Raw genomic sequence first — 15,230 nt, 5'->3', positions numbered from 1 at the left:
GCCCTGCTCACGATCCCACCTGCATCGCAAGCGTGATTGGTGGGGACGAGGGATAGGGCTTTTTTGGTGGTGGCCCCTCGACTCTGGAACTCCCTCCCTAAGGACATCAGGCAGGCCCCATCACTAGCAATCTTTAGGAGGAGCTTGAAAACATGGTTGTTCCAGTGCGCCTTCCCAGAATAAGGAAACTCCTAGCATTATGTCCCAACGCACTTTATCAGAGATCCAAGATATCTGCATGCCCCCCCCCCCCACCAAACACTCCACCTGGTCATGCCCAGCACTTTTAATTTTTAATTATTACATTTGGCCCTGCCATTGATTTTAATTGTGTCGTTGTGTGCTGTTAATGTTATTGTTTTGTTTTTTAGTTATTTTGCTGTTTGTTGTTGCTGTTGTTTTTACTATTGTATTTGGGCTCAGCCTCTTGTAAGCTGCACTGAGTCCTTTGGGAGATGGTAGCGGGGTACAAATAAAGGTTTATTATTATTATTATTATTATTATTATTATTTCATAAGGGGACTGTTTCATCCTAGATTTTATGTGCTTCCTCCACCACAGACACCCGTGTTTATTATTATTATTATTATTAAATTATTATTAAATCTATTATTATTTCTATTATTATTATACATACAACAAGATGAGTCCACAAGCAGACAAGATCACTCTGCTGGCTGTTGTATTGGATCACACGTTGGACATTTCCCAAGTGTCTAGGACTATGTGATGTATCGGCGAATAATGCGTGCAGATCCCAGTAAGGTGGCCTTTTGTAGCTGGCAGATGGTAATTTTGTCAGCCCTGATTGTGTTTAAGTGCAGGCCAAGATCTTCAGGCACTGCACCCAGTGTGCCAATCACCACTGGGACCACCCTGACTGGCTTGTGCCAGAGTCTTTGTAGTTCGATCTTTAAATCCTCATGTGTCAGTTTTTCCAGTTGTTTCTCTTCAATCCTGCTGTCACCTGGGATTGCAACATTATTAAAGTTATTATTATTATTATTATTATCATTATAATTAGAGATTTCTGGTCTGCTTTGGGTCTTGGTTCCTAAGATCAAAGCAGGAAATAAACCTATTATATAATAATAATAACCTATTAGTATTGTTATCACCATTAAGCTTTGGGCCCAGTTCCTTTTTGGTGGAGGCTGGGACTCCAAAACCGGCTCTAGCCAACAGATGACACATAATCCTGCCATTCAGAGCACACCACTCCATTGCGCCTGCGCAGCACTATGTCGCGCGCGACGCCTATCGGGGCTTGTAGTCCCCCGCAGAGCCAAACGACTCGGAGTCCGGGAACCCCTCCTCCCAGGATGCAACGCGTCGCGAACGTCTTATTTTCCGGGGGGGAGGGGTGGGAAAAAAGGAGTGAAAACCAAATAAGTTGTTGTTCTTCTCATTATTATTATTATCATATTCTAGGGATAATTATCATTCTTCTGCTTTGTGTCGCCATGACTGAAAAGATTTTGATGAAAGGGCTTGTATGAGGGGAAAGGCGGCGCTTTCCGGGCAGGAAGGGGTGAAAGGGGCGGGGCTTGAGGTAGCCCTTCCTACTTGGCTCCGCCCCCTCGCTCCGGCTCTTCCTAGCAGCGGGGCCCCTCCCGCCGCCCGGCTGGCTCTGTGGAAGCGGCGAGAGCGTCTCTTCCTCCTCCTCCTCCTCCTCAGTGAGGCCTTCCTCACCGGCGGAGCCTGCCTTTCCTGAAGCCTGAGGGGGAAAAGGAAGCAGGCAGGCGGGCACGAGGAGCAGGAGAAGCCGGGGACTGGGCCTCCTCCTTGCCTGCCTTCCTTCCTTCCTTCATTCGGCATGGTCTCCTCCCCGCCGGCCCCGGTCGCTGAGCGAGAAGCCGAGGCGGAAGTGGCGGCGGAAGGGCCTGGGAGCGATGCCGGAAGGAGGCCGCCCAGGCGGGCAGCGCAGCCCAGCAGCCCCCCCAGCAGGTGAGCAGGAAGCCAGGGAGCCCCAAGGCATCATCCCTATCTATCTACTTACCTACCTATCTATCTGTCATTTACCTGTTTATCTATACCTATCTATCTATCATTTATCTATTTATTTACCTACCTATCTACCTACCAGTCTATCTACCTACCTAACATTTACCTGTTTATCTACCAACCTATTTATTTACCTATCTTTTAATCATTTACCTATTTATCTATCTACCTACCTACCTATCTATTTATCATTTACCTATTTATCTATTTATCTACCCACCTATTTATTTACCTATCTGTTTATCATTTACATATTTATTTATCAATCTATTTATCTACCTACTTACCTACCTACTACTTATCTATTTATCATTTAACTATTTATCTATTTTATCTACCCACCTACCTATTTACCTTTCTATCTATTTATCCTTTACCTATTTATCTATTTATCTACCCACCTATCTATTTATTTACCTATCTATTTATCTACCTACTTACCTAGCTTTTTACCTATTTATCTACCCACCTACCTATCTATTTGCCTATCTATTTATCATTTACCTATTTATCTACCTACTTACCTATCTATTTACCATTTACCTATTTACCTATTTATCTACCCACCTACCCATCTTAATTTCACAAAGACTATGCATGTAGACTGTTGCACACATCTATTTACCTATCTATCTATCATTTACCTATTTATCTACCCACCTACTTATCTATTTACCTATCTATCTATTTACCATTTACCTATTTATCTATTTGTCTACCCACCTACCTATCTATTTGCCTGTCTATCTATTTATCATTTACCTATTTATCTATTTATCTACGCACCTACTTATCTATTTACCTATCTATTTACCATTTACCTATTTATCTATTTGTCTACCCACCTACCTATCTATTTGCCTGTCTGTCTATTTATCATTTACCTATTTATCTATTTATCTACCTACTTACCTATCTATTTATCATTTACCTATTTATCTACCCACCTACATATTTATTATTTACCTATTTACCTATTTATCTATTTATCTATCTATCTATCTATCTATCTATTTATCTATTTACCTATCCACCCACATGTATATATACACACATAAATAGATATATACATATACATGCATGCATATACACACATAAACATGCAAATACATACAGGGAGGGGGAGACCTCCTAATACATATCTATCCAGCTATTCACAGATACATATGCATACATACATACATACATACACACACACACATAAGCACATAATTTACCAATCCACCCATATGTATATATACATACATAAATGCATGCATATACACACATAAACGTGCATATACATACAGGCAGGGGGAGACCCCTAATACATATCTATCTAGCTAGCTATTCACACATATATACATACACATAAGAACATAATTTACCTACCCACCCACATGTATATATACATACATAAATATGTATGCATGCATATACACACATAAACATACCAATCCACCCACATGTACATATATATAAATAGATATATACACACGCATGCATGCATATACACACATAAACATACAAATACATATAGGCGAGACCCCCTAATACATATCTATGTATCTATCAATTCATACATACATATACATACATACACATATGCATATTAATATATTCATATACAAACCTGTACATATACAAACCTGTACATGTATACATTGTAATATAACAGTACTAATATTAATAATGTTGTAATATAATATGTTAGACTACAACTAATTAAATAGTACAATATATTATATAATACGAATGGTGTCCTATACTAGTAGTGTTATAGTAGTGTTATATACATATATACATATACATATATACATATATACATATATACATATATATATATATATATATATATATATATATATATAGTGGTATACGGCACAATGTAATACTAGATAATATAATAATTATATATAATATGACTAATATTTCAGTATAGTACAGTAAAATAATATATAATACTAACATTGTGCTATGCTAAGAACACAATATGTTGTGTATACAGATAATAGTAATAATATAATATAATACAATATAATAATAATATTGTAACAGTACTAATATATAAAATATACTGTTAACATATAATAATGTATAATGGTAATGCTGTTTTATTATTAGTACATTAGTACATTTTAAGTTGTATTGTAATATTTTTAATTGTGAGCCATGTTGAGTCTCCATATGGAGAGATAAAGTGGGATGTAAATAAATAAATATACACACATGCACATAAATCTATGCATACATATACCTACATATTTATATGCACATAAATATATACATACACATACACACATGTATACATACATGTATAAATACATACACACCTCTATACATACAGATCCTTTCACACTACATAAATACATATAAACCTATACATAAATACATATATATACATATACAAATAAATACACATTCAGTCACATGCGCACATATATGTGTGTGTGTGTGTGTGTGTATAACACATCTATCCAGAGCTCCCCTATCCCGTCTCCACCATTTTCCTGTCATTCCTGTATCCCTCCTGTTCCTTTCTTCCAGGGCCGCCCCAAGGAAAAAGAGAGATTTGTCTAAGAAGCTCTTCCTTCCTTCCTTCCTTCCTTCCTTCCTTCCTTCCTTCCTTCCTTCCTTCCTTCCTTCCTTCCTTTTCTTCCTCTTACCTCCTCTTCAAGAGCCCCCCCCCCCTTTTAATAAGGCTTAAGATATTATCGGGGTGCTCCCTTCCTCCATAGGTTTCCTTCTTTGTCCCACTTCCGGCATCTTTCCCATCATTCCTTTTCTTCTCTCCAGTCATTCTTCAAGTGTTCTCCCCACTTTGAAGAAGGTCCTTCCTTGTTTCCTTTTTTCTTCCTCCTTCCCTCCCTCCCTTTTCTTTTCCTTCCTTCCTCCCTTCCCTTTTTCTTTCTTTCTTTCTTTCTTTCTTTCTTTTTCCTTCTTTCCTTCCCTTTTTCTTCCTTTTTTCTTCCTCCCTTCCTCCCTTCCTTCCTTCCTATATATTATTGTATTAGTACTATGCTAATAATATAGTATATTGTATGTACATATGACTTATAAGCCGCTCTGAGTCCCCTTCGGGGTGAGAAGGGTGGCATATAAATGTTGTAAATAAATAAAATAAATAAATATATGTGTTTATGGTTTTAACCTGGATTTTTTAAAATAGTAATGTTGTTTAATACTGTTTTAATATTTTAAGATGTGCTGAAATGGTTTAGGTGGTGAGCTGCTTTGTGACTCCATATGGAGAGAAAAGTGGGATATAAATAAATATAATAATAATTCCTTCTTTTTTCCTTCCTTCCTTCTTTCCTTCCTTCTCTCTTTCCTTCCTGCCAGGGCCCTCTTCCCTCTGCCACTTCCTCCAGCTGCCTGTCTTTCCTTTCTCCCCTCTTTCTCTCCTCTAAGGCTTTCTTTGAGGATCCCCCCCACAATATATATATATATATATATATATATATATATATATAGTGTTTTGGGGGTGCTTTCTGCGCCCCCAGATTGTATCCAACCTTCCCCCCTTCCTTTCTCTTTCTCTCTACCACAGTCATTCTTCTTCCATCCAGAAAATGAAATAAGACTAAGGTTTTTTTGGAGGGTGCTTCTTTCCTTCTCCCCCCCCCCCCCCATCACAAAAGGTGGTCATCCAATCAGACATACCTTTCCACATCTTTCTCCCCAAAACAGGGCCAAAGGCCTTACCTTTACCAGCAAATGTTTCAATATAAGTCCTCCCCACCAAATCTGTGATTGTTCTAATATTTATGCCCTAAACTTTTGGAGCTCTCTGTGACAACCATACACAAAAAGAACCATCGTGTTCGGTGTGAATAAATGACAATATGAAAACAATTCCGGTCCAAGTTAAGGCTGTAGCATTTAAGCCAAGGGCTGCATAGGGACGACAGCTTGTATTATTATTATTATTATTATTATATTTATTTCTAGCCTGCTTTATCTCCTCCGAAGAGGACTCAAAGCAGCTTAACATAAAGCGTCAGCATGACAATTTAAGATATACAAATATACAAACATTAAAACAGGATTAAATATAAACAGTATTTAACAATTCCCAGTTAAAAACCATCAAAACCCACTCAAAGTTCAAAACCACGTCTTTTTTCCTCCACCTCCCGTCTCCAATTATTATTATTTCCAAATACATGACTCAGGGTTTTGTTGAGCAGTGTTTTCTCCCTTTGCTCCTAGACTGAATCAGGCATATTTCCCATCCAAGGAGGGCTGTGTTTCTGTGCTGCTTAATAATAAGCTATTAAATGATGTCTGAACACACTTATGTCTTCTTTTTTTCTGCCCCTTTTCCAGGTGTGCATAATTCCCAAGCTCTGCCTTTCAGGCCTGGCAGACCAAGAGAGACAAAAAGAAGCATTTGACCTTTAAGGCAGAAAGCAGTATTGCAGCAAAGGGAATTTATCTTGCCTCGCTTCAAGACGTGAGGAGCTGTATATTGGAAATATATATTCATCTCTCTATATATATCTATATATAAACGTACGCATATACCTCTATTTTTTTGGGGAGAGGGAAACTTGCACGACAACGGCGCAGAAGCAGGCGCATGTCTGGAGCCATGAAGAAGTTTTTTGACTCTCGTCGGGAGCAGGGAGGCTCCGGCGCCGGTTCCGGGCCCCTCGGGGGGAGTGGAGGCAGCGGCGGGCCTGGCACTGGGTACATCGGCCGGGTTTTCAACATTGGGAGGCACCAGGTTACCGTGGACGAGGTCCTGGCCGAAGGTAAGGGGCCCCGGGCCCTGGCACCCTCCTCCTCCCACCCCCTCCAGCTCCTTCCCCTTCCCTGAGGATGAGCAGGAATTAATGGAAAGCTATTTGTGGCCTCAGTTTGGGTGCTGAATTGCCATCATCCCATTTCGCTTTCTCCAGAGGGGTTGTAAATAGCTTTTGCTTGTTAAAAGTCCTAGTATGTTCAGGCTTAATAATGATAATGGATGACAGCTGTCTCTATTATATCTATATGGATATAGATACAGACACACGTATTATTTTATTCATTCAGCAGACCCAAGAAGATGAGCCCCGTATAATAATAATAATAATAATAATAATAATAATAATAATCCAGCATATATCTTGTTTGCTCTTACAGTCTTTGTTTTTGTGTCAGTAAAATAATAATTCTTTATTTATAACCCGCCCGATCTTCCTGGGCAAAGTGGTAAACATTCAATGCCATGATAAAAAAACAAACAGACAGACAAACCAAATCAAACCAATAAGTTTTATAGTGTCTTGATGTATTGTTTATTGCTTGTTGTTTAATACTGCTTTAATTGTTTTAATTTGCTTTAGGTGTTGTATTGTTATGTTGTGTTTTGAGGCCTTGGACTTTGTAATCCGCATCGAGTCCTTCGGGAGATGCTAGTGGGGTACAAATAAAGTTAATAATAATAATAATAATAATAAGTAAAACAATATCAATATAAACATATAATAAACAAGCCAAAAATAAGTGAGTAAAACTAATAAATCTAGAATATATATCTACACACACATATGCACTTACATTCTTTTATTCAATCAGCTGACCCAAGAAGATGAGCCCCATACACACACACATTTATTCAGTTAGACCCAAGAAGACCCATACACACACACACACACACACACACACACACACACACACACATGGATCTGTATGTGTGTGTGTATATAATTATTATTATTATTATATTCCGCTTTATCTCCCCAAAGGGACTCAGGGCGGATCAAAGGGACTATATACAGGTATCTATGTGTGTATGCGTGCACACACACACACACATACACACACTCACATACCCATATATTATACACACACACTTTTATTCAGTTAGCAGACCCATATATACACACACACTCAAATATATACTTACTTACTTAGGCGATCCCTCGTTGGACGAGTAAGATGGTCTTCCATCATGGGTTTCCTTGTGGGTCCGTATGTGGCTGTGGAGCCCTATTCTTGCTCTGCATCTTCTTCTGCAGTGAGGGCATTGGTTTCCAGGTGGAAGGCGGTCCCATACATACACACATGCATACCCATATATATAAATGTGTGTGTGTGTATATATATATGTGTGCACACATACATACCTATACATACACACACACATACCCATGTATAATATATACACACATACATATATACACACACTTTTATTGAATCAGCAGACCCAAGCAGACAAGCCCCATACATACTTACTCACCCCCCCCCCCCCATATATAGCAATAACGTTATGTAACTTCCAAAGCTGCATCAATGTCAATATTAAAGGGAGGGGAGTCGTTTTTCCCCCTTTCTTTGGTTTTGGGTGTTGCAAGAAAAGGGTTAATTGTATGTAAATAGGAGCGAGTTCCCCATCAAATTTTCCGGTGGCGAGTTCAAGGCACGCTCAAGTGACGTGTGTTTGTGTTGTGGGCTGCGTGAATCTGAGCCATCACGTTCAAGGTATGGCAAGCGGTTGGCCTAGTTTGCAAGCCAGCTTGCATTTTAAAGCTTCTCTCTGCTTATAATCTCCGCTTTGAGAGGGGAGAGGCGGCCCTACGCAGCTCCTCAATGTTTGCAAACTGGCTCCAGGGTCGCTCATCAGTGGGACCTTTTCCTTTCTTTTCCTCCCCAAGGGAAAAAATGGCATAAATTTAGCTTTGACCTTCAGGATTGTGCTAAATGTGTACTTGGACTTGGAGCAGAGCATCTGTTCCAAACAGGATTTTGAAATTTAGGGCTTATAATGCAATGTATGAAGCCCAAGTCCCAAAGGGGGGGGGGGATGTCAGGATAATAGGATGGGATGGAGAAATCTCATCTTTTGCATGTTTTGCTTTATATTTCGGTTGTGACCCCTGTGCAAAGGTTTTTGCTTTTGCACAATGATGAAACAAGCCTTCTGGAAATCAAAACGGAAAGCAGAGGCCTGTCTTTAACAAGGCTGGGGCTCTTTGCTCCCTCGTATGTTTTTTAAAGGGATATCGACTTTGTTAAGGGCGGTCTCCCCTCTTTTTGGTGACCCAGCGTCACTGAAATGCTGCTTTGCTGGTCATGGTAAATTGCTGCAGGCGGTGACAGAGAGTGTGGGCAAAAAGCCAGTTCTTGTCATCTCTCTCTCTCTTTCTCTCTCCCAAAATAACAAAGCGAAATGTGAGGGGTTTTTTTTAATTATTTGGCAAGGCATGAGTTTAGCTGAATGGTTAACCGGCCTGCTTTTTGAATGAGGCCTTTTTTTCCATGGTGGTCTGGAGACCCAAGCCACAAATAAGTCTGATTTTCCTCTCGTTTCTTTCAGGAAATGTAAGACCTGCTGGTTGAATCCCTGATGTTGACATAGGCAGGAAATCAACTCCTCCCTGTATTACTGGATTTCTTTCTCTCCCTTCCTCTCTCCCTTCCTCCCTTCCTCTCTTCCATCCTTTCACCCTTCCTTCCTCTCTTCCTCCCTCCCTTCCTCTCTTCGTTCCTTTCTTTCTTCCTCTATCCTTCCTGTCTCACTTCCTCTCTCCTTTCCTTTGTTCCTTCCTTCCTTCCTTCCTTCCTTCCTTCCTTCCTTCCTTCCTTCCTCTTTTCCTTCTTTCTTCCTCCTTTCCTCTCTTCATCCCCCCTTCCCCTCCCTCCCTTCCTTCCTTCCTTCCTTCCTTCCTTCCTTCCTTCCTCTTTTCCATCCTCCCCCTGTTCCTCCTTTACTCTCTTCATCCCCCCTTCCTCTTCCTTCCTCCCTCCCTCCCTTCCTCCACTCTCCCTCCCTCCTTTCCTTCTTTCCTTCCTTCCCCGTGCTCTCTTCCTTCCTCTCTTCCTCCTTTCCTCTCTTAATCCCTCCCTTCCTCCCCTCTTCCTCCCTCCCTTCCTTCCTCTCTTCCTCCCTTCTTCATTCCTTCCTCCCTCCCTCCCTTCTTTTCTACCTTCCCCCCTTCTTTCCCCTCTCCCTTCCTTTCTTTCTGCCTTCTTCAACCTTTTCATGCCATGCTCTGATCTTGTTCTCTCTTTTTTGCGAGCATGGTACCTAGGCTTAGAAAAGGCATCAAATTGTGCCTTTTGTAAGCCGCCCTGAGTCCCCCCCTCGGGGGTTGAGAAGGGCGGGGTAGAAATGTACGAAATAAATAAATAGTGAGAAAGAATCTGGAGGCCTCAATGTTTGCTATTGAGGCCTCCAGATTCAGAAGCTGTTTGGATTAGAAGAAGAGCAAAGAATTGGTCCAAAATGGGGGCCCTGTATGTCTAAAGCCCGAAGGAAAGGTGGAATGGGAAAGGAAAGGAGACAGAGAAGTGGAGAAGTGGGGGTGTCCAGGATGAGTGAAGGGCAAGAAAAAACGACTCTTTCATTGGAACATGAGGTGTGTGTGTGTGTGTGGGGGGGGGGGGGGGTTGCCAGATCACACTGCTTTAGAAGGTATTTCCCCTCTTTTGTTGGATTAAAGCAAAACTGGGTTCCTATAGTCCTTGCAACTATGCTTCATGGCCTTCACAGGGATGGTCCCTTGTTATTGCACTCTTCTAGCACCAGCAGCCCTTGCTCCAGTGGTGTTCCTCCATTAATCCCACAATGTAGCAGCATCCTCAGTCTTCTCCAGTGACTTTCAGGGGGGTCTCCAAGATGTTAAGCTGGTCCTCAGCACCTTCAGTACCTTGGAGAACTCCTGCAAGGCCCCTTCTACACTGTCCTTCTATCCCAGGATCTGATCCCATCTTATTTGTTTTGAACTGGATTATATGAGTCTCCACTGCCCTATAATCTGGAATAACTCTTCCAACTCTTCCAACTCTTTGATTCTATGATTCTATGATTCTGTGATAATCTGGGTTCAGATCGTGGGATAGAAGGACAGTGTAGAAGGGACCAAAGTTCACTTGAACTTTGGTCCACAAACGTAACTTCTGAGATGCATGATGACAATATGCAAGGTCCAGGATCCACTGCACTTTGCACCCTTTAACACGAAACTCTGAATGCGTTAGGACTGTGTCTTTGCTTGAAGCCCTTCTGCATTCTTTTAAAAGAAGCCTGCTTTTCAGTTGCAGAACTGGTGGCCCCTGTTTTTCCTTTATGGGACAAGGAAACACATGAGGGCCTGGCCTCAAAGGAGTGGAACTACAATTATTGTAAATTTCATAATTAAGCAGAAGAACCTCAAGGAAGACCTCAAGCAATGTGTGTTGACTCCCTGCTCTTTCCTTTTGTCTTTGTGGCTCGAGGGCCTTGAGCGGGATTGGAAAATGCCTGACTTCTTCCCAGAACTGGGGACTCGGACTGTTGTGAATCCGTTGCTACTGCCCTGTGTCTTTACTGCGTTACAATGGGAAGAAAGGGAGCCCAGTGGTGCATTGACTCATGCCCCTTCTGCTCCCCAGTGAGTCATTTGGCTGACTGTGCATCTGGTGTTAGTCCTGCCCAGTGTAGACATGCTAAGTGGGATGATTTGTTGGAGGATGTCTGTGAGACCCAGACACCAAATTGTTCAAAGTGACCATGGGTGGCTCACATGCATTTCATAGAATCACATAATAGAATAATAGAGTTGGAAGAGGCCTCTAAAGGCCATCTAGTCCACTCCCCTGCCCTGCAGGAAAAGCACAATTAAAACACCCCTGACAGATGGCCATCCATCCTCTGTTTAAAAGCCTCTAAGGAAGGAACCTCATTCACACACTGAGGCAGAGAGGTCCTCTGTTAAACATCACTTCTTACAGTCAGGAAGTTCTTTCTAATGTTCAGTTTTTTTTCCACTGTCATGCGGCGGCCAACAGGATTTTGGCCTGCATCAATAGGAGTATAGTGTCTAGATCCAGGGAAATCATGCTACCCCTCTATTCTGCCTTGGTCAGACCAGATCTGGAATATTGTGTCCAGTTCTGGGCACCACCGTTGAAGGGAGATGTTGACAAGCTGGAATGTGTCCAAAGGAAGGCAACTCAAAGGATCAAGGGTCTGGAGATCAAGCCCTATGAGGAGCGGCTTAAAAAGCTGGGCATGTTTAGCCTTCAGAAGAGAAGGCTGAGACGAGGCATGATGGCCATGTGAGGAGAAGTCATAGGGAGGAGTGAGCAAGTTTGTTTTCTGCTGCTCTGGAGACTAGGATGCGGAACAGTGGCTTCAAACGACAGGAAGAAAGGAGATTCCACCAAAACATGAGGAAAAGCTTCCTGACTGTGAGGTTTGTTCAGCAGTGGAAATCTCTGCCCCGGATTGTGGTGAAGGCTCCTTCTTTGGAGGCTTTTAAGGGGAGGCTAGATGGCCATCTGTTGGAGGGGCTTTGAAAGCGATTTCCCTGCTTCTTGATAGAAAGGGGTTGGACTGGATGGCCCATGAGGTCCCTTCCAACTCTAGGATTCTATGATTCTAGGTGGAATCTCCTCTCCTGCCATTTAAACTCGTGGCTCCATTAGGTCCTAGTTTCCATGGCATCAGAACACAAGGTCTGCTCCCTCTTCCTTATGACATCTTTTGACATATTAATACATTACTCTTATGTTTCCTCTCAACCCGCTCTTCTGGAGGCTAAACAGACCCAGTTCTTTAATACGGCCCACATAGGGATTCATGGTCTCCAGGTTGACCACAGACTCAAGCTAGTATATGTGTGTGTGTGTGTGTGTGTGTGTGTGTGTGTGTGTATATATATATATATATATATATACACACACACACACTAGCCGTCCCCTGCCACGAGTTGCTGTGGCCCTCTGAAAACAGGAATTCCAGGCATGAAACAATAGACAGAAGAGGCAGATGGAAGGGACATTGATAGATGGAACAGAAGGTAGATGGATAGAATATAGATAAATAGATAGATAGGTCAGACAGACAGACAGACACACATCTTTAAGACCAAAGGGGATTGGACTGGATGGCCTTTGGGGCCCCCTTCCAACTAGTTGGCCATCTGTTGGGTAGGCTTGAATTACCTCCCAATGAGGTTGGACTGGGTGGCCTTTGGGGCTCCTTTCCAACTGAATTGCCATCTGTCGGGTAGGCTTTGATGGTGTCCTCCTTTACTGCCAAAAGTGGTTGGGCTGGATGGCTTATGGGCCCCCTTTAACTACCATGGCTCAATGCTGTGGAATAATTCCACGGTGTAGACCAGGTAGGAGCAAACCTGGGCCCTCCAGGGGTTTTGGACTCCAACTCCCACAATTCCTAACAGCCTTACTAACAGCCTTTTGGAGCTGTGTTTTTTTGGCGGTTTTTCTGAGTGATGGTCACTCGTTGGCCTGATAGGTGTGTTGTGTCCAAATTTGGTGTCAATTCGCCCAGTGGTTTTTGAGTTATGTTAATCACACGAATGAACATTACATTTTTATTTATATAGATGTGTGTGTGTGTGTGTGTGTATGTATATAGGCGCTCCATTCAGTCATGCCGGCCACATGACCTTGGAGGTGTCTACGGACAACGCCGGCTCTTCGGCTTAGTAATGGAGATGAGCACCAACCCCAGAGTTGGACACAACTGGACTTAATGTCAGGGGACAACCTTTACATACACACACACACATATATATATGTAGTTTCTTTATTTGTGATATTTGTCTTTCATGGTGGGACTTGTTCCCCTAATCCCAGTGAATGGGGAGGACTGGCTGTAATAACAACCATTGAGGGTCCTGCTGTGAACTGGCGGAAGGATATGTTTTATCACAAATTCAGCAAGTGCTGTTGTGACTTGGAAGGCCAGTCTCCCCTTGTCCTCACCAGACCCCTGACCTGATATTCCTATCACCTTTTTGGGGGGGATGGGATTAGTATTCAAATGGCTCCTACCTGTATAAGCAGCATTGTGATGCAGGTTGTTTTTGACTGCTTCTAGATCGAAATACCTGTTTTAAAAATACCACGTTACATCTGATTATGGAAGCTAAGCAGAGTCAGGCATGGTTAGTGCTTCAATAGGTGACTGCTGAAGAATCCCAGATGCTGGAGGCTCTCCTTCAGAAGAAGGAACTGGCAAAACCAGCTCTGGATGTTTCTTGCCTAAGAAAACCCATTGAAATGCATGGTCCCTCCTTAAGTTGACAGGCGACTGCTTTAAAGCAGGAGTGGTTACAAAACAGACCTTTCCTTGCCGGATATTGAAAACCAAGGAGAGAAATTCCTAGGCCTTGTTATCCATCCTGCTGAAATGTCCTCTTCTTTGCAACCATTCTGAGGACTTCCAGGACTCACTTTGTCAGCCCTGCTTGCATTTGAGGGCCCAGAGATTGACAGTTGGGGCCATGGGGCCATGGCTGGCAAAGCGGCGTCCCTTCTCTCGTTCGTGTAGCTTGAAGCCCATGTGCATTGGCTTCCCATTAGTATCTGGGTCAGCTTTCCTGATGATATTTGACCTTTAAAGCCCTAACCGGCTTAAAGCTGGGCTTCTCGGCAGATACTTCTTGCTCCCGTCTAAGGGCCCTTCCACACAGCCCTATATCCCAGACCATCAAGGCAGAAAACCCCACATTATCCGAGTGTGGACTCCCAATAACCCGGTTCAAAGCAGACATTGTGGGATTTTCTGCCTTTATATTCTACAAGCGGTCCCCTGCCACACGTTGCTGTGGCCCAGTCTGGTGATCTGGAAAATAAAGTAATGAGAAAGTGTTGGTTTCTAATATATGTAATGTCTTGATGCTTGTGGGTAAATAGTATTTCTTGCTGTTTCTTTGCCAGTGTTGATGTCTGGTTTGCCCACTCTGGAACATGGAACATATCATTGTCCTTCTTTAGGGGTCCCTTTCAAATCTTTGATACTGCATCTGTCATATACATATATGTGTGTGTATGAATGGCTGGATGGCCTTTTGTCAGGAGGGCTTTGATTATGTTTTCTTGCCCTGGTGAAGGGAGTTGGACTGGATGGCCTTAAGTCAGCATTTCTCAATCTGGGGTTTGGGACTCCTCGGGGGGGGGGGGGGGGTTGCGAGGATGTATCAGAAGGGTTGCCAAAGACCACCAGAAAACACAGTATTTTCTGTTGGACATGAGGGTTCTGTGTGGGAAGTTTGCCCCAATTCTGTCATTGGTGGGGTTCAGAATGCTCCTTGATTGTAGATGAACTATAAATCCCAGTAACTACAATTCCCAAATGTCGAAGTCTATTTCCCCCAAACTCCATCTGTGTTTATATTTGGGCATATTGAGTATTTGTGCCAAGTTTGGTCCAGATCCATCATTGTTTGAATCCACAGTGCTCTCTAGATGTCCAAAACTTAAGGTCAATGCCCACCAAACCCTTCTAGAGTTTTCTGTTGGTTAGGGG

The 15,230-nt window shown here is 42.4% G+C and overlaps 1 protein-coding gene across 4 annotated transcripts in view; it reads left to right on the top strand.

Annotated features, from left to right (window-relative positions):
• The first annotated feature begins 1,527 nt into the window (after nt 1–1,527).
• Nucleotides 1,528–15,230, top strand: part of AAK1 (AP2 associated kinase 1) — a 108,526-nt gene continuing 94,823 nt past the window's right edge. For 3 of the 4 annotated variants that reach the window (XM_067470709.1, XM_067470708.1, XM_067470707.1), the window contains exons 1-2: nt 1,528–1,948; nt 6,314–6,741. In XM_067470709.1, the coding sequence (XP_067326810.1) occupies nt 6,567–6,741 (175 nt within the window). In that variant the 5' untranslated portion in view covers nt 1,528–1,948; nt 6,314–6,566. The remainder of the gene's footprint in view (nt 1,949–6,313; nt 6,742–15,230) is intronic. The other variant, XM_067470710.1, reaches the window with a different exon arrangement.

The sequence above is a fragment of the Anolis sagrei genome, chromosome 7, assembly GCF_037176765.1.
Source record: "Anolis sagrei isolate rAnoSag1 chromosome 7, rAnoSag1.mat, whole genome shotgun sequence".
NCBI lineage: Eukaryota > Metazoa > Chordata > Lepidosauria > Squamata > Dactyloidae > Anolis > Anolis sagrei.
Note: the sequence above shows the minus strand (reverse complement) of the source record. Positions and strands in the feature narration are given on the sequence as shown.